The sequence below is a fragment of the Panthera onca genome, chromosome D1, assembly GCF_046562875.1.
Source record: "Panthera onca isolate mPanOnc1 chromosome D1, mPanOnc1 haplotype 2, whole genome shotgun sequence".
Lineage (NCBI taxonomy): Eukaryota > Metazoa > Chordata > Mammalia > Carnivora > Felidae > Panthera > Panthera onca.
Window position 1 is genome coordinate 97,575,959 of NC_138348.1, and position 24,737 is coordinate 97,600,695.

Genomic DNA, 24,737 nt, shown 5'->3' on the forward strand with positions numbered 1-24,737 from the left:
TAAGGGGCCCGTTCTGGCTTGGGTTACTAGCTTAGCTCAAAGAGTTTAAAACACTGGGTTGGTCAGAGTCCTCTCTGCAGACCCTGGGTCCCTGGAGGGTGGCCCCTAGCACCCCAGCAACCACTGAGCCTCAGCTAACAGCTCCCAGCGCTGGCCAGCAAACTGTGGAGTTGGGAAATATTTACCAGAGCAGACTGGATGGAGCCCATGACATACTCTATTTGCATAAACCCAACAAGCTCACCTTCCTGGGGTAAGGGGTGAGATTTTGTGGTGAGAAAAAGACGAGAAAAAGACGCCAGGAGCAGAGCAGCACGAAGAGAAGTAGGCCCCCGAAAGCAGAGAGATGGGAGTTCATGACACCCAGGACAGAGGGACGGGTGGGTGGGCGGATGGGTTCATGCCAACTATCTCTCAATCCATTTATTTAGGAAACATGTACTGAGTGTCTACTCTATTACACTCCTCTACTGTAATAAATAAACCACAGACCCTCTCCTCAATTATTTCACAGTCTGGTGGGGGAGGCAGACCCACTCCCAGTAGAAGTCTGTTGAGATACAGAAGGTGGAGGGGGTGGTCCCAGAGGGCTGCCTGGAGAAGGAGGCATGAAAGCTGATGCCAGGGCTCACTCAAAACAGACTCAAGATGCTTGTGTATACCTGTTCCTCTCTACCTTCAGGACACTTCCATCATCCCAAGGAGGATTCTCATTGATTCTTTTTTTTTTTTTTTTAAGTTCACTTATTTATTTTGAGAGAGAGAGTAAGGGAGGGGCAGAGAGAGAGAGAGAGAGGGAGAGAGAGAGAATCCCAAGCAAGCTCCACACTGTGAGCACAAAGCCCGATTCAGGGCTTGAACTCAGATCATGACCTGAATCAAAATCGAGAGTCAGATGCTTAACTGACTGAGCCACCCAGGAGCCCTGGATTCTCATGGATTCTAATAAGCACCCAGGCAGTACTTAGAAGTCCTTAGGATCTGGGAAAGAGGGGAGCTGAAGCCCTCTTGTGAAGCTGGACTCCCCAGATCCTCTTCCCGCAGAGCATCCTGTTCCCTGCCTGAGCATTCCAGAAGAATCCTGGGTCCTCGCTGAGCTGCCAGGTCCTGGGCAAAGTCCGAACCCCAGGTCCTGCTGTTCCCTGCTCTGCTTTATGCCAGGAAAGTGTCTGTCTCTCCCAGGCCCCTGGGCAAGGCCAAGCTCTGGGAAGTACACTGCGAGCCAGGAAGCTGCCCTCCGTGTTGCCAGGCTAAGTATAAGGGGAAGTACCAAGTCCTGAGAAAGGAAGTTGGTTCTGGTTCATGTCAGAGAGGAAGAGACTCCTTGCCTCTGGGCGGCTGCACTGCTCCCCCTTCCAGACAGAGCCGTGTTAACCTGTTCTGGCCCGGTGGTTCAGTGGTTCGTGCTCTAGCAACTTGATCCCTCCTCTTCGTGAGGGTCCCAGGCCAGAGCGAGGGGGACTGAAGTACTCCGCCACTGCCCCCTGCAGGAATCAGCGTGTACCCCCAGCGGCTGGGTGTCCAAATCTTTGCAGGCCTCAGTTTACCAGCTACACAAGGGGTCTACAAAGCCTGCTTCTGATCCTTCAGATGCACCCCTTCATAGTGATGGGGTAAAGTTTAAACAACTTTCTTGCTATGATCACACACTTTCTTTTTTTTTTTTTTTTTAATTTTTTTAACGCTTATTTATTTTTGAGACAGAGAGAGACAGAGCATGAATGGGGTAGGGTCAGAGAGAGGGAGACACAGAATCTGAAACAGGCTCTGGGCTCTGAGCTGTCAGCACAGAGCCCGACGTGGGGCTCGAACTCACAGGCCACGAGATCATGACCTGAGCCGAAGTCAGCCGCTTAACCGACTGAGCCACCCAGGCGCCCCTCCTTTTTTTTTTTGAGAGAGAGAGAAAGAGAGAGAGTATGAGCAGGGGGAGAGGGGAAGAGGGAGACAGAGAAAGAATCTTAAGCAGGTTCCATGCTCAGCATGGAGCCCGAAGCAGGGCTCAATGCTGCGACCCTGGGATCACGAACTGAGCCAAAATCAGGAGTCTGGACGCTCAACCAACTGAGCCACCCAGGTGCCCGGGATCGCACACTTTTCTTTGAAAGATGTCATCAGAGGGAAAGGCAAGATTAATCTGTAATTTACCTTAAGCAAATACTATAGATGATGTTTGGTTCTAACTGACTGTAAAAGGACATTCTTCGTTTGCCTGAAAAGATGTGGTCTAACATTCCCTTAATAGCAGGCTCTCTTTTGGGAGAAAAATCAGATTTAGTTCACAAACTTTGACTTAAATGTGCATTTCAGGAGCCACCCTCTTAGGTACAGTGAGACATGCCTGTGTTTACCTGGCACAGACCAAGCCTGGCCTATTTCTCTTATTATTGAGGTAGCAACGGCATGAGTCAGGTACAAGGACACGGCTAAGAACACTCAGAAGAATCTGAATCTGAGCAGAACTGCCACCTGGAAAAAGGTGAACCCCAGGCCTCCAGAGCCTTCTGAGGGCAGAGCTAAGAAGAAGAGGCACACAGGAGCCAGGCTGACGCGAGATGGGACAGCTGGGACCAATGTTATTGTGACAACACCAATAACTCATGTTTATTGAGCATCTACTGTATCCCAGACACTTTACATTCAACATCTCATTTCATCCTCCTCCTGACAATGCTGTAAGGTTCGTGCTATTATTTCCCCCCATATTACAGAGGCAGAAACTGAGGCTGAGAGAAGGTGGAGTGACCAGATGACACAGAGCCTATTGGTAGAGCCAAGATTTGAATCCAGGTCTGTGTGATGCCACAGCTGGACCTCTGACCACGACACGGTCATCTGTAAGCCTCGAAGCAGGGACAGCCTGCAGTAGTCTATGCCAACAAAGCCTGTGCTACTTTCGCAGAAGATGCCGGTGCAGGAGAGGGGCTGCTAAGAAACAAAAGCAAAACAGGATGTGAACCAAGGATCCTTGGGGGTTGTGAGCCAAGGGGGTTTTTCGTGGCCACGTAGGGCAGAGGGAGGGGAGTCTTGACACTGGAGAGCAGCAGGGGCAGCTGCTATTCGCAGAAGAAGCTGAATTTGGAGACAACAGACCCGTACTGAACACGGTGCCGATGAGCGAGGAGACTCAGAATAAAGGGAAACTGAACAGGCCTCTGCTCCCCCACTTAGCCGCAAGTCACGTTACCATTTGAGGCGACTGACCAGGTACATTGGTGTAGCTCCTGAGCCCTGAGGGTGGCCTTCAAAGCCATTCTTGGGCTGGACCAAGAGAAGGAAGTTTGAGATGGAAAAAGTGTGTTTTCAGCTGCAGCTGGGAGTCTGGGAGAAGTAATCTCCCGGTAGGGGGCAGAGAGAAATCCGGGTCCCACCCCCTGCCCTGCAGGCACATACACAGGCAAACAGTCCTCTCCCTGCACCCTTCTCACGCACAGGCCCAGGGAGGTGCTTCTCATGGGGCCAGGGGAACCCTTCTCCACCCCACCCTTTACCTGGCAACCTTCCCTGGGCCTGCAGATACTATCTCTGTCACCCCAGCTGGCAAGCCGTGGCTGTCAGAGGTCTGCGGGAGCCGATAGGAGTGAGAAGACTCTAGAGACGTGGAAAAGTACTGTAGAGATGTCGAATGAGGGGCTCTGGGTAACGTTAGGTCGTGTCTCACCCGCAGGAGAGTGCTTGTGCGCTCTCTCTCTCTCTCCGTCTCTCTCAGCCTAATACAGTATAGAATCACACAGGCCTGTTGTATATCTGAGCTCCACCTTGGGTAAGTTACTTAACCTCTCTGAGCTATAGTTTCCCCAGCTACAAAATGGGAATAATAATGCTTACCTCACCAGGATGGCGTAAGAATTAAGTAATAGCAAATAAGATATAACTCTATGTAAAGCGCCTGGCACCTTCCCCCATCCTCGGTTTGAATCCTGGCTCTAAGCAAGTCCCTTGGGCTCTCCAAGACTCAGTTCCCTCTTCTGGAAAATGGGGATCACAAGAGCTACTGCCCTGGGTTGCTTTCGGATTTTAAACGAGATGCTACTTGTTGAAGAACTCAACCCAGGGTGCTTATTAAGCCGAGGGCTCAGCACATGGTGTCAGCTGCTTCCGCGACTGGGGCCAGATCCAGCTTCCCTGTCAACACCGCTGCTCCAAAACGATTCCCACATGGGGGAGACCTGGCCTTGCTTTTAGTCCCACCAGGGTCTCACCGGTATCCGCCAAAGGCAACTCACCGAGATCTGCAATGAAAGTCCACGTCTGTATCCCCGCAGAATCAGGGAGACTGGATGCGTGCCTCTGCCTCGCATCCTTGCCGCTCTCCAACCCACACCTGAGCAGAGAGGAACAGTCTGCATGCCCCGTCTAGAGGCATCCAGGGACTCGTTGCCAGTGCCGGAGCCGGTGGCCCAGAGGGGCTCTGTGGTGGTGTTTGCGCGGTCTGGTGACCAGAGTGTGCTGGGCACAGGCTTCCTGAGAAGCCCCAGCCGCTCCCGCTCCTTATCTGCCTCACTGCCCTGCTCTCAGCAAGGCTCGGTCCATCTAATGCTGGGGCCGCAGACGCAAAACAGCTGACCATCTGAGCCTCCGGCCAAAGAGCCAAGCTTGGCTGGCAAAGGAAGACGAATTCGCACCTCTCCAAAAGCAAAGACTCTTATCACCTGCTTCCCACCCAAGCGTGGAGGGGGGCGGGGCTTAGACTGAGTGCTCAGGGATCTCAGAAAAAAAAGTACTCTTCTAGGAGCGTCCGTAGTCCCTCTAAACGGGTGCAAGCCCAGCTTAGCAGCCACACAGAGAGAAGAGAGGAAGAGAAAATGATGGGTTCTCATTCACCAGAAAATAATAAGAGCTGATGTTTATTGGTTGCTCACCGTAGGTCAGAGACTATTATTCTAAGTCCTATATCATGCCTATAATTAATCCTTGCAACATGCCTAGCAAATAGGCCCTATTAGTGGTCTCTCATCTTTGGATGAGGAATGTGAGGTCCAGGGCAGCCGATCGGCTCGACCATGGTGACTGATGCCTCCTCCAAAGAAGCAGGGCCGTGGAGGGCGCACAGCCACGCAGTCTGGAGTCCGGCGGGCTTGGCTTTCAACTTGCTTCTGGGTGGCGTGATTGTGGGAAAATTCCTTAGCCTCTCGGTGCCTCAGTTTCCCCATCTACAGAACTGGAATGAGCCCGATACCTCACAGGATTGACAGAAGTATTCAATGGAACAACGGACATTTGCATTATAATAACAGGCGATGATGCATTTCGCACTCCGTGCCCGCACACAGGCAGGATCCAATAAATACCATTATTGTAGTATCTTGACTATGGTGGGGAAATCACTCTGGAGAAAGCACTCGTACAATCTCACCAGTTATCTCCTGCCTGAAAATTAATTCTGTTGCACGTCTACCTGGTGATTCCACGAACCCAGTTTTATTTCCTCTTCAGGCAGCAATGGCTTATGGAGCCCCTGTTCTGATATTTTTAGGGACGTTTCGGACCTGTCTGCCCCATTGCATAGCAAGTACGTTCTCTGAGGGCACAGGCTGCGCGTGTTATTTCTGGGGTGCCTCTTTCTAGTGCTGGGGAGACTCTGTTTCCCACTCCCTTATATTTCTACGTGCAAGGACTACAGCCACGGGTAAATCTTGCGCTCTGCCTCCTGGTGGAAGTGACCTGTTTTCCTGGTGGGTCTAGGTCAGCTGTCCTCACGGGGGATGACGGGCAACCTGGAAATTGTTTCCTGAAATCAATGGGGCGGTTTTTCTGGCTAATGAGGAGGCTCGATTTGCATGGACTGGGCAGAAGGCAGGCGCTCCAGACCTCCTGCAATGCGGAAGACTATACCAAACAAGGGCCATGCTACTTTCATACAACTTTCAAATGCCCCATGGGACATTTGTGTGTCAGCCAGTAGCCGGCCTAGAGTCACGTGAGCCTAGAACCCAATTTCATTATTCATATGAGCACAGAGTATCTTTCGCACACTTTCATTTTTTCCTTTCTTTTTAAAGTTAACTTATTGATTTTGAGAGAAGGAGAGAGAGAGAGAGAGAGAGAGAGAGAGCAAGAGTGAGCGGAGAAGGGGCAGAGAGAGAGGGAGAGAGAGAATCCCAAGCAGGCTTTACACCGCCGGGGCAGACCCCCATGCGGGACTCGAGCCCACGAACCGCGAGACCATGACCTGAGCGAAAATCAAGAGTCAGACGCTTAACCGACTGAGCCACCCAGGCGCCCTACTTTGGCACACTTTTAATACACACTGGCTTTTTCCACAGATGCCATTTTCTGTATAAATTAAGGAAAGATTTTTATCTTATTTTGCTTGGACCTGTATTGAGAGTTGTTTGACAACGTTTTGGAAGATCTTGGCTTTTGAGCTGCCGGTAGAACATACTGATATCAGTCTGTATTTGTGTCTGTCACGGGGCACAAGCATCCTACTATCTCGCTAAACATGCCAGGGGAGTATGCACAAAGACTTCCTTGCTGAAATACTTATTATTTTATTTCAAATTACTTCTCATTCTTTTAAAATCAGAGCATCTAGTTGATGCTTATTTATGTCTTCTATAAATTTCATTCTAGGATATTAAAGGAGCTTTACAGAATCCGTATTACAAGGGACATTGGGTCTGGTAAAGCTGAGGACAAGTTGCGTTTTAATTTTTTTTTAATGTTTATCTATTTTCAAGAGAGAGAGAGAGAGAGAGACAGAGAGCAAGCTGGGGAGGGGCAGAGAGAGAGGGAGACACAGAATCAGAAGCAGGCTCCAGGCTCCGAGCTGTCGGCACAGGGCCCGACACACGGGGCTTGACCCCACGAACCGTGAGACCGTGACCTGAGCCAAAGCTGGACGTTTCACTGACTGAGCCACCCAAGCACCCCCGGAACAAGTTTTAGAAAGAAGTGGATGTTGGGGCGCCTGGGTGGCTCAGTCAGTTGAGCGTTCGACTTCAGCTCAGGTCACGATCTCGCGATCTCACGGTCCATGAGTTCGAGCCCCGCATCGGGCTCTGGGCTGATGGCTCAGAGCCTGGAGCCTGCTTCCGATTCTGTGCCTCCCTCTCTCTCTGCTCCTCCCCCGTTCATGGTCTGTCTCTCTCTCTGTCTCAAAAATAAATAAACGTTAAAAAAAAAAGAAAAGAAAAGAAAGAAGTGGATGTGTGGGGGTTAGTCCCTTCTGGTCCCTCTTTTCAGACCTGCCTGTTGGCTAGAAGGGTACCGTAAGGTCTGTTCTCTATCACCTCTACCTATGCCGGGGGGTTGTATTTAATTCTTTGAAAGCCCACTGTGGCCGTGCAGCAAAACCATGTCCCCAACCACAGTTCTGTCAGGCTCCAGGGTCTATTTTTCAATTGCTTTGGTACCTCAGAGGGAAAAAAAAGGAGGGATATTACGTCTCAAGACTTTCAACCCACCCTTACTGCCTGGGGTTGAGCAAAATGAGGTTTGCCGGCTCCTCGGGCTCTTTTCTCTCTTAGCCTGACCGTCCCCCCATCCCCTCCCCCAAATCCTGTCTCCACTTGGAAGCACGGAACCAGAGCTGAGCGCTGCCGCAGATGGAAACAAGTGTCAGAGGACCGACAGTCTTCCCATCCTTAACGTCCATTCCCCAAGGTCTCGCAGGGAGATCTCAGAGCCTCCCTCCGGCTCCCTGGGTCCCTTACCCCTGCCTGGCTCTACGTGCCTGCCCAGCTTTTTGAGACTCGCAGAACCAGCCCCATTGGCATTATTATCACGGTACAGGGGATCTCCCTCTCCGCCACAGCCTCCTCCGCTGCGCTTTCTGTCCCACTGGCTAAGAGCTCCTATGGGCAGGGCCCATGTTCTAGTCCCCTCTGACTCCTTACTACCCAGCTAAGTACAGGTCAGTGGTATGAGATGGTTGAACTTGGTCAATTAGCTCCTTCCCTTGCCGTCTGGTGCTCGGCTCCTATGATGCCTGTTCTCCTGAGACTGCTGCCTGAGTGTCCAGGGGAGAGGGCTCACATGCGACCACTGCAGACCCTCACTTGCCAGCCTGAGAGCCTGGTCTGGCCTTCCCTGTGTTCCCCTCATGGGCCCCTCTGGAGAAGCCTATCATTCTGGACCCTCGCAGACCTTCCCTTAGGCTGAATTTTGTTGATTTTATAATTTTTTAAAAATGTTTATTGAGAAACAGCATGAGCAGGGGAGAGGCAGAGAGAGCGGGGGCAGACACAGAATCGGAAACAGGCTCCAGGCTCGGAGCTGTCCGCACAGAGCCTGACGCGGGGCTCGAACTAATGAATCGTGAGATCATGACCTGAGCCGAAGTCGGACACTTGACTGACTGAGCCACCCAGGCGCCCCTGAATTTTGCTGATTTTAGAGAAGATGCCCCATCAAGCCAACTGAACACTACAAATCAACACATACCAGGAACTGCCAGAGAACCATGGTAGTTCACGTTCAAGAAAACAACGAAGAAAAATCCCACCCCATTTAAAGCTAACTGCTATACGGGGGCACGCTGGGGTCACTGCTCTGGGCTGGCTGGCGTGGGAAAGTCATATATTGGCGCAGATGGGCTGAGAAAGCCATCAAGCCTAGGGCTGAGAGAAAACCCCAGGTCACGGATTCTCCACTTTGGTGGCAGGAAGCTTAGGGACAAGGATACCTGCCAACTTGCTTCTGATATCCTTCGGGCCTCAGAGAACTTTTGGAGTCTTCCAGCAAGATGGCATTCAACAACATACATGGAAACATCGCTCTGATCCACCTGGTGGAAACTCATGGCCCAGGGCATGAGGGCTTCAGAAGTCACCAGGACAGAACAGCTTGAGGCCTCCTAGGTGGGCACCTGCCACTGTGGGCTCTCCAACCCCCGGAAGCTAGTTCTACTTCCCAATGTCCTTCTGAAGCTAGCTGTTGGTCCAAAGAGCAGGGAATGGAAACGGGGTCCTCTGGGCTCCTGAACTCAGTGACAGGGCACCCAGCCCTTCTACTCTCTCGGACGAGTCCTTCTCCTCTTCTGGCCACACCTTCTAGTTGGGTCTGCCCTCTGTCCATGTTCTCTCTTTTCTGTCACCTATGCTGATGGCATCTCCTATCCCTCCCCAGGCCCACACCCAAGGTCTCCATCATCCCCCAAAGCCTTCCTTTCACACCGTCTCCATTTTAAGCCAGCACCCCACCCCTTTGTTGCCTCATGTCCATATTTCCTTCATCTCCTTAATTCCAACTTGTCCCCTGGCTACAGCAATCTGGCATCTGCTCTTACCACGGCCACCACAATAAGGCCATTGCTGCTCTTGTCACTGACAAACCAGAACCTGTTTTCAGGCTTTGGGCTCTACAGACACTGGGGCCTGTCCCCACTGTCATGAAAATCTCTCCTTTGTGGGTGTGGTTCTCCTCCTGTCCCCCTGACCATTCCTTCTTCTTCTTGTCCACAGGCACCCACTCTTCTGTCCCTTTACGTGTTTCTTCTGTGGGTCTTCCCAGGGTCCCCATCCCATTCTGCATACCATGTCAGGGGACCTCACTGCCTCCCACCATTTCAGTTAACATGATTCCACGGTGACTCCCTGATATGCATCCTGACCTGTGCCCCAGGCTCCGGGTCCCAACTTCTCACCGTGTATCGGTACCATCATCATACCATCACCGTGTATGGGTACCATCATGTAACCCATCATCTGCCCCTTCCTCCTCCTTCTACCATCTGGACATACTTGCTCCAGCTCCTGGCTTCTTGATCTCTGCTTGCAGTCTCTCTAATGCTTAGCATCCCGAGCTAGAAACCTAAGAAGCGTGCTGGACTCTTCCTATGTCTTTGCTGTCTGCGTCCAACCTGTTGCCCCAATCCTCTTGATCTTCTATCAGATCTCCCTCCTGAACTTGGTTCTCTCCACGCATGCTGACATAATCATAAGAACAGCAAATACACAGCACATACGTTCTAGACCCTTGTCAAAAAGGTACACACCCTCTCATTTAACCCTCACAACAACCTTGTGAGATAGGTACCGTTATTCTCCCCTTTTTCCAGAAGAGAAGGTTGATTTTTCTTAATGTTTTTATTTATTTTTGGGAAAGAGAGAGAGAGAGAGAACACACATGGGAGAGGGGCGGTGGGGGGGGGGGGGGGCAGGGGATCCGAAGCAGGCTCAGTGCTGACAGCAGAGAGCCCAACGTGGGGCTCAAGTTCACAAACCATGAGATCATGACCTGAGCCGAAGTCAGACACTTAACCAACTGAGCCACCCAGGTGCCCCTCCGGAAGAGGAGATTGAGATTCACATAGAAAGTGAAGAATTTGTTTAAGTTTATTTATTTATTGAGAGAGAGAGAGAGAGCGCGTGCACAGAAGGGTCAGAGAGAGAGGGAGAGAGAGAATCCCAAAGCAGGCTCTGCATTGTCGGCACACAGCCCTATATGGGGCTCAAACTCACGAACCCTGAGCTCATGACCTGAGCCAAAGTCTGATGCTTAACTGACTGAGCCACCTAGGTGTCCCAAAGGTGAAGCATTTGCCCCAGGCCACACAGCCAGGATTCTAACCCAGGCAGTCTGATTCTGTGTTCGTGTGCTTGATCTCTTCGCCATAATCCCTCTCCTTAGCTTTGCCTGCTTCTTCCTACAACAGCAACATTCCATCAGGCCTCTCCTTCATCCCTCCTTCCCTCCTCACCCACCCCGCCTCTAATGCCCTTCCATTAAATGAGACTAGTCACCCTGGAAAATGTCTAGTGGCTCCCTATTGCCCACAGGAGAAAATGCCTTGCTGGGCGTTCAGAGTTCTTCACAGCCCGGCCTGACCCACAGTCCTGCCTTCACCACCCCCCTTCTGGGCCCATGCTGATCTTCTCACACTTGCCCTGAAGCCAGGCCTTTTTGCAAGTGAGCCCTCACACTCACCGTCTCCTAGGCCTAGAATATTCTTGCCGCCCTACTCTGCCAGTCAAACCCCCTGCTCTTCCCTTGGTCACCCGCTTCAGACCTCATCCCCTTGGTGCTGTGCTCAGGCAGTATCAAGGAGCTCACGGAGCCACGGCATAATTCTGCAGTTTGCCTCCTTACTCACGACACCCTCTTGCTCACGCTTAGGAACGACCAGTCCTTCAAAGAATGAACGATCAGCCGCCGATCCAGGCTGCTGGGTCCTTCTGCCTCTGCCCCTAAATTTCCAATGATTCTTTTCACTGGATCACACAAAATCGTAACGACTGGAAAGATTTCATGGGACTCAGTTCTCCCCCACCCCTCTCTACAGCTCAGGGTGAAGAGCTGGGCACCCTCCTCCCTATTTCTTTTCAAAGAAAAAAGCAAAAGGAGGGTGGGAGTCAAACCAACCCGTCAGAACAGAGCATGAGAAAAATGAGGGAACGGAACAGACAGACTGCGGGAGCCTGAGAGATCACCTCGCGCAGATTTCTTTATCTTATCCGAGAGGAAACCGCGGCCCGGAAAGATGGAGAGGTTTGTATGAAGGACAACAAGTGGCACGGACACCCGGATGTCTGGCTCCCTGTCTGGGGATCTGGCCTTAACCTCTTGCCTTTCCACTCGCTTGTCTTCCCTAGGGAGCGCAGAGGGAGCTCAGAGTGGCACTGCTTCTGGGTCCCTGGATCTTCCCACAACTATCCCCCAACCCCGCTCAGGCGGCTTTCCTGGGACCAGGAAGTTAACAGATTCAGCGCAAAATTTCCTGATGAGCCAATGTCCCTTGCTCCTGCAGCTACAGGACTGCCCTCTGGCCGGTCCTGACTGCAACTCCCAGTTGCAACAGCTGGCCTGAGGCTTTCCAACCTGGGCTTCAGCGAGGGCAGTGGCTCATCCTTTGCTCTCCTGTGTCTGCCAACCCCTTCTCTGTCCCATACCGGCCGCTCCTACGCAACCGCTCTTTCTTCCCTTCCCCACACCCTCCGCCAGCCATTTCCTCCCAGTTAGTCACCGTGAGGTCATGCTCAGCCTCTGGCTCCCAGGCCTCTCCCTGAGGACGGTGCGTGTGCCGGGAGAGGAGAGAGACCGTAGGGGAGGATGTAGCAAGGCATCAGGGGAAAAATGGGCTCTGGAGTCAAAGGGATGGGAGTTCAAATCCTGGCTCTGCCAGCTGGTCAGTCATGTGACCTTTGGCAAATTATCTACTCTCCCAAATCCTTTGCAAAAAAAAAAGGGGGGGGGGTGGCTGCCGAGGAGGCACCGTCCTCTCCTGTCTGGCGGGGATGGTAACACTTGTAAGGAGCCCAAAGTGCCTTGCGTCGAACTTGGATGTTGGTTTACTTCGCCCTCACGGTGAAGTGTGCAGGTGGCCTGGAGACCCCGGGTGCCCACCTGGAGGCCTGCAGGCGAGCTCGTGTGAACGTGAGGCGGTGGGGCTAGGTATCTGATGGCTTCAAGGGACAGAGTGACACGTAGCAAGGAGGGGTCTTGTGGGGCCCACGGATGTGTATGCTCGTGAGCAGAGGGCTCCGGCATGAGCATGTAAAGGAGTGTGACCAGGCCGAGCCTCTTTCTCCAAAACTCCCCCCTTCTTGAAAGGAAAGATATGTCATGTCCATTCTTATCAGTAATGAGAAATCCAAAAACCCTTTCCAGGGGAGGGAGGGAGAGAACAACCCACCCCGTGGGGCTCATCTAAGCAGAGGAGACTCAAGGCCCACTCCTGCCAGAAGCCAGCAACTGTCTCCCGACTGGTGGAGAAGCCACACCCCAGAAGATGTTCAAAGGGTCAGGGGCCTCTCTGCAGGCTGCCTAGGGCCAGAGGGGCTGTCCCCCAGCCTTGTCCCAAGCACGAGGGTTTCTCAAGCTTCCAAAAGATCACACAGGCAGCCAAACCCACCAGGCCTGTGGAGCAGGCCACCTCCAAACTGGGCTGGTGTGGTCATATCTCGGTGTGGAATGGGCCCCTCCCATGCATCTTCTCCAAGGGCCTTGGACAGTGAGACGTGGGCCCCAGGCCGCCATCCTGAGTCCTCAGGGTGGAAAACACAGGGCACACGCCACATCCCAACCTGCTTAGGACTCTCCTTCGGGATCACAGAATCCTTGGGAATCTCCTCCGTCCTCCTGCCCTTAAAGCAAACCTGACAAAACCATCCCCCAGAGAAGAATCTGTCTCCCATTTAAAGACCAGGGGTGAGAAGCTGATTCTGCTATCTTTCCCTTGGCCATTCCGGTGTTTAATCAACCAGGTTGGCGGCAATTTCTTCCTTGAGGCTGTCTCTCTAACTGAAGGCTCTTTCTGTGTCAGGCCTCAAGTTCAGAGAGTCGTTAGCAAACTTCCCCAGCGAACAAAATGCACAAAAGTGACTGCCTACCAGGTTTTGGCTGACGACTCCAGAGTATTCCTCTCTCTGACCACGAGGGATGCACCCAGAAAGTACCCAGCCCTTTAGAAAACATTAGTACTGGCTTCAAATCACGCTCTAGATAAAGGAGAACATATGCCTGAGTCTGCTCTCCAGTCCCACCCCAGGCTGCCACCTAAACTTGGACGGAGTATATCAGAGCAGGAGGGAGCCCGTGATTATCCGATGCACCCCCACATTGGGATTGTCTTCCCTTCCAACCCACTCTTCTCTGCCTGACAAACTCCTACTCACCCTTTAGAGCCAGATTCAAGTATCACCTCCTCTGTGAAGCCTGCCCTGAGCTCCCAGGAAGAATGAACTCTTTGCATTTCTGGTTGACACACCTTCTACCTACTTGCAGTGAAGCAGGGATGCGAGCGTATAATTAATTATTCCCTTAGGAGTCTCTCTCTGCTCCTCCCTCCGCCTCTCCTTCTCTCTCTCTCTTCCACTCCCCATACTAGACTATAAATAAGCTCCTTCAGGGCAGAGACCACGTCTTAATTTTTTTTTGTGTTCCGACACCTGGCATAGTACACAGGCGCCCCACGCCGCCCCCCGCCCCCGGCAAATGGAATAAATTAATTGTTTTGTTTATTTATTTATTTCGAGGGAGAGAGAGAGAAAATGCATGAATGGGGGAGGGGCAGAGAGCGAGGAGAGAGCGAGAATCCCAAGCAGGCTCTGCACCGTCAGCAAGGCGCCCAACTCGACTCGGGGCTTGAACCCATGAACCACGAGATCATGACCTGAGCCAAAGTTGGACACTTAACCAACTGAGCCACCCAGGTGCCCCGGAATAAATTAATTTTTCAGCTGACCCCACCTTAGCTCTCCTCCCCCCAACATATCCTCCCACATCTGCTCTGACATCACGCCCTGTCCTGGTCCTCTCCCCTAGTCTCGCCACCAGCCCCTGATCTCAAGGGGAAAATCGTCCCCCCCCCCCCCCCAGCTCCATCCTTCCATTTACACACCGCAGCCATCCACCCTGCAGTCTGTCCAACACCACCTTCCCACCCCTGAAGCTCCTCCCCCGCCATGACTAACTCGAATCCCACCCGACTTGGTTTTCTTTAAAGGCGCCAAGCTTGTCTACATCGTCCCACTGAGCCAGGCTCGATACTCCGTCCTGGGCTCTTTTGTTCTGTTCCCCCCTGTCCTGTTCCTTCTCTTCTCCTTTCAATCCCTGAGGAACCCAGGCACCCCATCTTTTGCGCCTCCATGAATTCCTCTCTGCACAGTCGGTCCACACCCACAGACTCGCTCGAGAGTCAACTGAGGCTAAGCTGTGACAGGAAGAGAGCTGCCATTTTGCTTCTGCACCACATCAGGCATATGCTTATTCCTCAATAACTGTCTCCACTTGTCAGCACTCTTTTGAGGGGGATAGTGAAGAGGAGACCCCAACATTGGATTATGGATTGGGGGAGGGGGTGAACACAAAGGCTCTTTATAGGACCCGTCTAAGCCTGAAAGCTACCGAGTCCATAAATAAACACCCTCAAACTTGATATAATCTTTATATCTCCTGCACCTGATGAAGTATAAGTACCCCCCGCTCCCAAACATTTATAAAGGTTTTCTTCTGAAAATCCTTACCTGCCTGTTGAAATCTAGGCCATTTCGATCATTTCCTGAAAGAGATAAAAACGAAAACATGAATTGCTAGCAGGATTGGAACAAATAGAAGGTCTGGAAGGAATGGGGATGTTGGGAAGGGCTTGTCTATGTTTTGAAAAAGAACCCCCGTTTCCCCCGTGGCCAGGATCCTCCACTTATCCTGTTTCCTGGAGACGTCTTTGGAAAATCTCCTCCAGGGAGGTGAACAACCAGGAAGACTGACTTGTCAGAGGTCACAGAGAGTCAACTGGGATTGAAATTGCTATCCCGGAGACATCCACTCCCTCACACAGAGATATGGCCTACGCTTTTGTGGCTAAGCCAGGAGTGACCAGCCACGGGTCCGAACGGAGCTGCCCTAAGAGGTTCCTCCACTATCCCAGCCCTCCTGGGGTGATGGCATCTAAGTCATGCCAGGTAGACAGGTGTCTGTTCTGGTTTTCTCCCCTCCAGCTTTCATTTCCTGTTGGCTTGTCTCTTCTCTTTTATAATAACTGTTGGGTTGAACAAGTAAAAATGTGTGCTTAGTAGAGAAAAATATGTGGGACAGAGAAAGTATAAAGTAGCAGAAAAAAAAAATCACTCTGCTGAGAGGCAGCTGTAATTAATATTTGGGTATACATGATGGTCTGTTTTTATACTTGTTTTTCCTCATTCATATTCACCACTCTGTATAAATTTTACTCTGCTTTTTCCAGTGAACATCATTAATATTTCCCCTATACGATTAAGGAGCATCACAAATCTCTTTTTCTCCTGTGCTTGCAAACATCATTTTTAATGGTTCCCTAATATTCCTTTCTGTGGACCATAACTTGCTTAAACATACACCTATTGTTAGGGGGCTTGCTTCCACCGTTAGCTACAATAACAGTTTCCCTCTCCTATAACTCTAGGTTACGAACCGCCAAACAAGCTTCCTTTGTGCCCCACGGCTCTGTAATAGCAAGAAAAATGACTATTTACTAAATACATACACTCAGAGCCTAGCACTGAGCCTAGTACATAACAGGAGTTCAAAATATACTGGTTGGATCAAAGAGTAAATGCGCAAGTGAATGAATTCAGAACTTCCCATCAGAAAATTCTGCTTTTCATTAGCTTAGGAATGGAGTCCCAGTTTCTTAGCACAACGTATAATTCCCCATGTGACTTTCCCTCATAATCCCACCTCACTCCCCCCTGTCCCCACCAGGTCTCCTGAGCTCAGGTGCAAATACACCAAGCCTATCTTGTTTCCACGCCTCTGTGCACTGCGCCATTTTGCAGAATCAGTCCCCCTCCGCTCTGGATTCCAGGAGCCCTAGCTACCACCACATGGCCCATCAGACCACTCCTTCTTTGTCTGTGTGCTTCTCTCTCCCGCTAGCCCATGAGTTCCTTGAAAATGGGGACATGACAAGAAAGGCACACTGTGAGACGTGGAGTGACCTCTGGATAGCAGCCTGACCTTGAGATCAATTAAGAGGATATATAAAATCTGCAAAGGGGTGCTAAAGGTAGGAAGGGCCCACAGACTGAAAGTGGTTGTGCACAGAGAGGCGGACTTGAAGGCAAAGTTGCTTTCATCCTTTTTTTTTTTGATTGAGGTATAACTGACGTATAACATTATGTTAGTTTCGGGTGTACCACGTGATTCACTACCTGTATACACGGTGAACCGAGCACCACAACAAGACCGAGTGATATTCATCACCATATATAGTGACACATTTTTTTTCTCGTGATGAGAATTTTTAAGGTCTACTCTCTTAGCAGCTTTCAAACATGCAATGCCGGATTATTAACTATAGTCACCATGCTGTCCATTACATCCCCAGGACTTATTTGTTTTACAACGGGAAGTTTTGTTTTGAACCCCTTTTAGCCATTTCACCTATCCCACCCCTCACCTCTGGCAACCACGAATCTGTTCTCTGGATCTATGAGCTTGTCTTTTGGTTTTTTCGTTTGCCTGCATTTTATTTTTTTTTAAATTGTTTTTTTAACGTTTATTTATTTTTCAGACAGGGACAGAGCATGAACAGGGGAGGATCAGAGAGAGAGGGAGACACAGAATCTGAAACAGGCTCCAGGCTCTGAGCGGTCAGCACAGAGCCCGACGCGGGGCTTGAACTCACGGACCATGAGATCATGACCTGAGCTGAAGTTGGCCGCTCAACCAACTGAGCCACCCAGGCGCCCCGCATTTTAGATTTCACGTATAACTGAGATCATATGGTATTTGTCTTTCGCCGTCTGATTTATTTCACTCAGCATAGTGCCCTCAAGGTCCATTCATGTTGTCACAAATGGCAAGATTTCATTCTTTTTTATGGCCGGATAATATTCCATTATATATATATTACAATATATGTTTAGTATATATATATATATTATATATTTATTATATATTTTATTGTTGCTCATATATTTTATTTTTATATTTGTTATTATATAAAACTTAGGGGCCCCTAGATGGCTCAGTCAGTTGACTTCAGCTCAGGTCATGATCTCACAGCTTGTGGGTTCGAGCCCCACGTCGGGCTCTGTGCTGACAGCTCAGAGCCTGGAGCCTGCTTCAGATTCTGTTTCTCTCTCTCTCTTTGTCCCTCCCCTGCTCATTCACTGTCTCTGTCTCTCTCTCTCTCAAAAAACAAAAATTAAATACAATATAAAATATTATATGTATATATACACACATATTAATAGTATATTATATATTATATATTATACAGTAATATTATATATACATATATATGTACATATATATACACACGTACACATATGTACACATATACATATGTACATATATATGTATATATGTGTGTATATATAATATTTTCTTTACTTATTCATCTGCCAATGGGCACTTAGGTTGTTTCTATCTTGGCTATTGTAAATAATACTGCATTGAACATGGGGGTGCAGATATCTTTTCGAATTAGTGTCTTCATTTTCTTTGGATAAATACCCCAAGGTGGAAATGCTAGGTAATCAGGTAGTTATGTATTTTATTTATTTTTTAATATATATATACATATTTTTTGATGTTTATTATTTTTGAGAGAGAGAGAGAGACAGAGCATGACCAGGGGAGGGGCAGAGAGAGAGGGAGACACAGAATCTGAAACAGGCTCCAGGCTCTGAGCTGTCAGCACAGAGCCCGACTCAGGGCTCGAACTCACAAACTGCGAGATCATGACCTGAGCCGAAGTCGGATGCTCAACCAACTGAGCCACCCAGGTGCCCCTGTATTTTATTTTTTGAGGAGCTTTTATCTAAAAAAAAAAAAAAAAAAATCCTTTCATGACATTGTAAAATAGGCCTAATGAGGACTAATTTTAAAATCTGACAAAAGAACAACTTCATTCATTGAACAAGCATTTACTCGGTACCCTCGAGGCACCAGGCACTGTTCTAGGCACTCGAACTACAGCACTGGAGAAGACAGACGGAAGTCCCTGACTTCTTTTCTAGTTGAGGAGACGTAAAAGGAATGGGAAAACAAATACATAACTTCCTTCGGAGATAGTTACAGTGGAGAACAATAATACACGGTCAGGGGAAGAGTCTGTCAGAGGCTGTTCCTAGGCAGGTGGTCTGGGAAGGCCATGCAGGGGACCTCATGCTTTCATTGAATGGGGCAAAGACCCAACCTTTCAAAGGTCTCAGGACGATCATTCCAGACACGAGTATCAGGGCCTAAGGCAAGAGCAGGCTTGCATGGGCTGAGGAATAGTAATGAAGCTGGCATGGGTGAAGAATGGGGTAACCAGGGGCAAGATGACGTGGCTCTGGCAGACAGGTCACGGTGAAAGCTTCAGCTCTCACCCAAGGACAATGGGAAGTGATGCAGGGTTTGAGCAGAGGAGTAACACTGCAGGTGTTTGAACCCGCGGCGATGGGCTGGTAGGGGGTTGGAGAGCAGGGAGGAAGACCAATTGAGTGGGACTGCAGTGGCCCAGGGGAGAGAGGGCGGCAGGGTGCGTGGGACAGTAGCAGTGAAGGTGGTGAGAAAGGCCTGGATTTAGAAAGCATTTTGAACTGATGGTTGACAGGACCGGCAGGTGGATGGGCGGTGTGGTGCAAGGAACGGAGAAGAATCAAGGATGATTCCTAGGGTTTGGGCTTTCTTGACGGGATCAGTGGTGGTGCCATTACCTGAGATGGGGGTAATCAGGGAAGGGGAGGTCAGTGGTAGGGGATCAAAAGCTACATTTTTGAATGTGTTAAGTTTGAGATGCCAACAAGGTATCCCAGGAGAGGTGGGGAAGTGAGTTTGGACTCAGGAGAGGTGTGGGGTCAGAAGTATAAATTGGGTAGTTATCAGCATAAAGGTGGTACTTAAAGCCATAGGACTCAGTGAGGTTACAAAGGAACTGAGTCCAGATGAAGAATAATAAAGTGGTCAAGGTTGGCATGAAGAGGGGGAGCCAGCAAAGGAGACTGAGAAAAAGTGAGCACTCGAGTAGGAGGAACCCCAGGCAAGTATGGTGTCTGGAAGACAAGAGGGGAAGATGTTTCCAGAAGGAGGTAATATCAAAATGAGAGAAACGGTGGAGGGCCAAGACAGTTGACTTGGAGGAGGTCATCAGTTTTGGGGACAATTAAAAAAGGCCTTTGGGGCGCCTAGGTGGCTCAGTCGGTTGAGCGTCCGACTTTGGCTCAGGTCACAATCTCATAGTTCATGGGTTCGAGCCCCGCGTCGGGCTCTGTGCTGACAGCTCAGAGCCTGGAGCCTGTCTTCGGATTCTGTGTCTCCCTCTCTCTGCCCCTCCCCTGCTCATGCTCTGTCTCTCTCTGTCTCAAAAATAAAAAATAAATAGTAAAAAAAAAAAAATTAAAAAAAAAGGTCTTTGCTTCCAATTTCCGCGAATGCAATTATCGTGTTGTTTATGAGATCCACAAAATGCAAAAGATGAGCAAGCAGAATTCAGAGATTAATTTTAAAACCCACCAGCCAACAAAATTAACAACTGCTCTTGCCCGGAAGGTTTGCCATGGCCTTCTCAAGAGGCCTCTTCTCATGAGGATGCCTCTGCTGCCCTCGGAGCCTGGCGAGAACATTTCTCCTTCTCATCAAATTCACTCTTACCTGCATCAGTATCTCTGCCTCATCTTCTTTGAATCCCAGGCCAACTGAGTGAGGTCCCTGGGCTGGCCAGGCCCTCCCAGGAGACGGGCCCCATGACACTCCAGCAGAGCAGAGTGTCTAAGCTGAGCCATACGTAGTAAGGGCTCAGCTCCCCAAAGCGATTCCTGTTCTGATTCTGATCCCATTGCTAATGTTCTAGATTGAGAGATGACGGTGAGCCATTCCCAGGACTCAGTTTATTCTTTTTTTTTTTTTAATGTTTATTTATTTTTGAGACAGAGAGAGACAGAGCATGAATGGGGAAGGGTCAGAGAGAGGGAGACACAGAATCTGAAGCAGGCTCCAGGCTCTGAGTTGTCAGCACAGAGCCGGACACGGGGCTCGAACTCACGGACCGCGAGATCATGACCTGAGCCGAAGTTGGACGCTCAACCGACTGAGCCACCCAGGTGCCCCAGTTTATTCATTTTTGACACAGTGAGGAAGCTGCTGCTCTTTCACAGAGAAAGGAGGGGATGTAATTACCATATTATGTGAAAGAGTGGTCCACAGTGACCAGGAACTTATCTGATACCCCTTTGTGATGCCCTGTGGAGGAGCAGGAGGGCGTACTTGGAAAACAGTCGCGGACTTGAAGTCAGAGAACTAAGGTTCAAGCCTTGGCTACATCACTCCTGAGCTGTGTGAGTTTGGTGGAGGCAGCCAGCCCCACAGCCTCCGCCTTCTCGATGGCAAAATAAGGTCATAATTCCCTCTCCACCCGTTTTCTAGGAATATAGTAAAACTCAAGTGAGATAAAGCTGGCGACCGTGCCTGGTGACCTGGGAGGCGCTACCCAGGTGTAGACCTGGGCTCCAGATATCCTGGGCCATTCCTCGATCAGGCTGAGCCTGGTCCTATGTTAGGGACTTTGTACATGCCGTGCCCTGCTCTCCCTAGAAAATATACTCTTGTCCTCTGAGACCACACTCCAATGTCACATCCTCCGTGAAACTTACCCGAAGCAAAATAAGGGATCTTGTCTGTATTTCTGCACTGCTTATTCATACCTCTTATCGCACATATCACATTTTTAGACCCAGTGGGTCCTGTGTCTGTTTCCCTCATGAGATCATGAGCTCCTAGAGGCCAGCATTACTATAGCATCTTTGTACCTCAAGTGCCTAAAAGTGCCCAACACACGGTAGGTGCCGAGCGACCACGTGTTTGATCCAGATTACTAAGAAACTGCTCCCAAAAGAAATCTTTGATTCTGACCTGAGAAAATCATAGGTGCCACCACCTGCTGAAACCTCAATGCATCTTATTTCCAAGCCCTGGCTCCCTCTTTGGAAGGTGGCAGCCACTTGCAAAAAAAAAAAAAAAAAAAAAACCAAAAACCAAAAAACAAACCCAAAAGAACCAAAGAGGGACAGACACACAGAAGGAAGAGTTGGAAGGAAGGACACTGACGTCCAAACTCAGAGGGGAAGCACCTTGCAGAGGACACACAGCCCCAGAGAACTTGAATCAAGACCAAAGCTTGATTTCTCAACTCCTATACTCATACAGTGTTCCCGGGAAAGTCACTGTATGGGATGCCTGGCTGGCTCAGTCGGTACAGCATAGGACTCTTGATCTTGGGGTCATGAGTTCAGCCCCACGTTAGGTGTAGAGCTTACGACAAAAAAATACGCTGCACCCAGTGTCCAACACAGACAAACCGAGCATTCGCCTTTGATCAACGGCTTAGGCAAATAAATAGGTTGGATGCTGATTGAGTTTGGAAGTGATTCAAGGCAGAGTGGGAGACTAAATACAGAAAACTGGATGATAGAATCAGGATTGGAAAATATTTTGGCACCTTCTAAGAAGAAGCCGAAACCAAAAAGGTAAAATGTAACAGGAATAAATGCAAAGCCCTGCACTTAGGTTTGAAAATATCAAGTGTAGGGAGGCCTGCGTGGCTCAGTAGGTTAAGCGTCCAACTCTTTTTTTTTTTTTAATTTTTTAACGTTTTATTTATTTTTGAGACAGGGAGAGACAGAGCATGAACGGGGGAGGGTCAGAGAAAGGGAGACACAGAATCTGAAACAGGCTCCAGGCTCTGAGCTGTCAGCACAGAGCCCGATGCGGGGCTCGAACCCACGAACCGTGAGATCATGACCTGAGCCGCAGTCGGCCGCTTAACTGACTGAGCCACCCAGGCGCCCCTAAGCGTCCAACTCTTGACGTCGGCTCACGGTTCGTGAATTCGAGCCCTGCATCGGGCTCTGTTCTGACAGTGCAGAGCCTGCCTGGGATTCTCTCTCCCTCTCCCTCCACCCCTACCCCGCTTGTACTCTCTCTCTCAAAATAAATAAACTTAAAAAATGATTAAAGAAAATCAACTGTATATATAAAAGACAGGGGAGATTGAATTGTACTCTTAGAAATGCTTAAGATGGTACATTTTATCTTTAAATTTTAGTTTTAAGTTTTATATGTTTTATTACCTCAATAAAAATGAAAAAGAAAAAACTAAAGAGTTTTTTAAATCAGGAATTCTGTTTAAAACACTTTAGCCCAGGGGTGCCTGGGTGGCTCAGTCGGTTGAGCGGCCGACTTCGGCTCAGGTCATGATCTCGTGGTCCGTGAGTTCGAGCCCCGCGTCGGGCTCTGGGCTGACAGCTCGGAGCCTGGAGCCTGTTTCAGATTCTGTGTCTCCCTCTGTCTGACCCTCCCCCGTTCATGCTCTGTCTCTCTCTGTCTCAAAAATAAATAAAGGTTAAAAAAAATTTTCTTTAAAATAAATTAAAAAAATAAAATACTTTAGCCCAGAAATCTACTTTTCTACTTCATATGGGCAGTCCACTAAAGTCGTCAAATTGCACAAAGTTATACCCACCTATGAGACTATTTGCTACATATGATCTAGCAATCCCACTTCTGGGTATTTATCCAAAGAAAATGAAAACATGCTCTTAAGGAGATATCTGCACTCCCATGTTTACTGCAACATTATTCACAATAGCTACGGTATGGACACAACCTAAGAGTCCATCAATGGATGAATAGATAAAGATATTATTTACACACACACACACACATGCACACACACACAGAGAAATATTATTCAGCCATGAGAAAAGAGGAAATCCTGCCATTTGTAAAAACATGGATGGAACTTGTAGACATTATGCTAAGTGAAAAAAGAGAAATAAAAGTACCGCATGGTATCACTTATATGTGGAACCTCAAAACAATGTTTTTAAAGAGTCAAACCTACAGAAACAGAGCGTGAGAGAGTAGAAAAGCAGGGGGGTGGGGAGGATCGGGAGAGGTTGGTAAAAGGGTACAAACTTTCAGCTATAAGAGGATGAAGTCCAGGGGTGCCGGGAACACTTGCCTTTAGGTGAAGCCTTCTTTGCAGCATTGCCATGAGAATTAGCTATGAGATTCATTTTGAGTGTAATAATGGTATTATAATGAAGAAGGAAAATGTCCTGTTTTACAGATGCATCCTTGACACATCTAGGGTGGAACTGCTATAATGTCTATATTTTACAAGAAAATATTCCAGCAGCAAGAAAGGCAGAAATTTGGGGCACCTGGGTGGCTCAGCAGTCAGTTAAGGATCTGACTTGGGCTCAGGTCACGATCTCATGGTTCATAAGTTCAAGCCCCACGTCAGGCTCTGTGCTGACAGCTCGGAGCCTGGAGCCTGCTTTGGATTCTGTGTCTCCCTCTCTCTCTCCCCCTCCCCTGCTCACACTCCATCTCTCTGTCTCAAAAAATAAACATTAAGAAAACAATTTTTAAAAGGCAGAAATGTGATGGTTGTTGAGAGTAGGCAATGAGTAGACGGGGAAAACGTCCACAATAAAAATTGTTCGAAAATGGAAAAAGAAAAAAACAATGCTTCAGAAACAAGCGGATGAAAAAATATAGCAAGAAGTTAACAACGATTACATCCATGTGATGGGTGTATGGCTGTTCATTAGCTGTTTTCTCTCTTTTCTCTATGTCTGAAGTTTTTCAAAATAAAAATTTTGTAAGACAATCCAATGAGGGAACATTGGAAAGCACTTGGCACAGGGCCTCGTGCATAGTAAGTGCTTAAATAAATATCAGCGGACTTTTCCTTCCTCTCCAAATATTGGCATGGAAGTGAACCAGGCTTAGCCTACAGCAGCAAAGAACAGAACAGGGTCAGTGGCGAAGCTGCTAGGAAGCAGCTTTCATCTCAGTATGAGAAAGGATTTTGTAAAAAGTGAATTTGCTCAGCCGTGCAAACCACAGTTTCACGTCAACACAGCTCCGCATTGCTGGGAATATTCAAGCAGAGACTGCTCGTTTCAGGGATGGGACCGAAGCGGCTTTTGAATCGAGGGACAATTTGATGGCAGGAGGATGTCAGGGAACCTCTAAAATTCCTTCCACCTCGGAAGTCTTTCCCTTCAATGCAGCTGATTGAAATGTACCCCGACCTTTCCTCCCCTCCCAGAAGCGGGTCCCTGTCTGCAGCCCGTGCAGAGGCCCAGAGAGCTCTACTCACCATTTCCCTCTATCCTGTTTGTTCTGCATACACATAAAAGATAAGGACACAGAACGGAGAGGAAAGGCAGAAAGGGCTCAAGAAGGAAGCTTCAGAATCCCCCATTTGGAGGCGTTGGGGGGCAAACGGGTCAGATCTGTGCCAAGCTGGAAGAGCCACCACCTGGAGTCTCTCCAGGCTTCTTTGGGTTCTCGTTGTCCTCTGGCAACCTTTG

At 49.2% G+C, this 24,737-nt stretch overlaps 1 protein-coding gene across 1 annotated transcript in view; it reads right to left on the bottom strand.

Moving 5' to 3' along the window:
- POU2F3 (POU class 2 homeobox 3) overlaps positions 1 to 24,737 on the bottom strand; it is a 79,445-nt gene that overhangs the window by 33,759 nt on the left and 20,949 nt on the right. Inside the window, exon 3 of the mRNA XM_078432847.2 lies at positions 14,910 to 14,944. Within this exon, the coding sequence (XP_078288973.2) occupies positions 14,910 to 14,944 (35 nt within the window). The remainder of the gene's footprint in view (positions 1 to 14,909; positions 14,945 to 24,737) is intronic.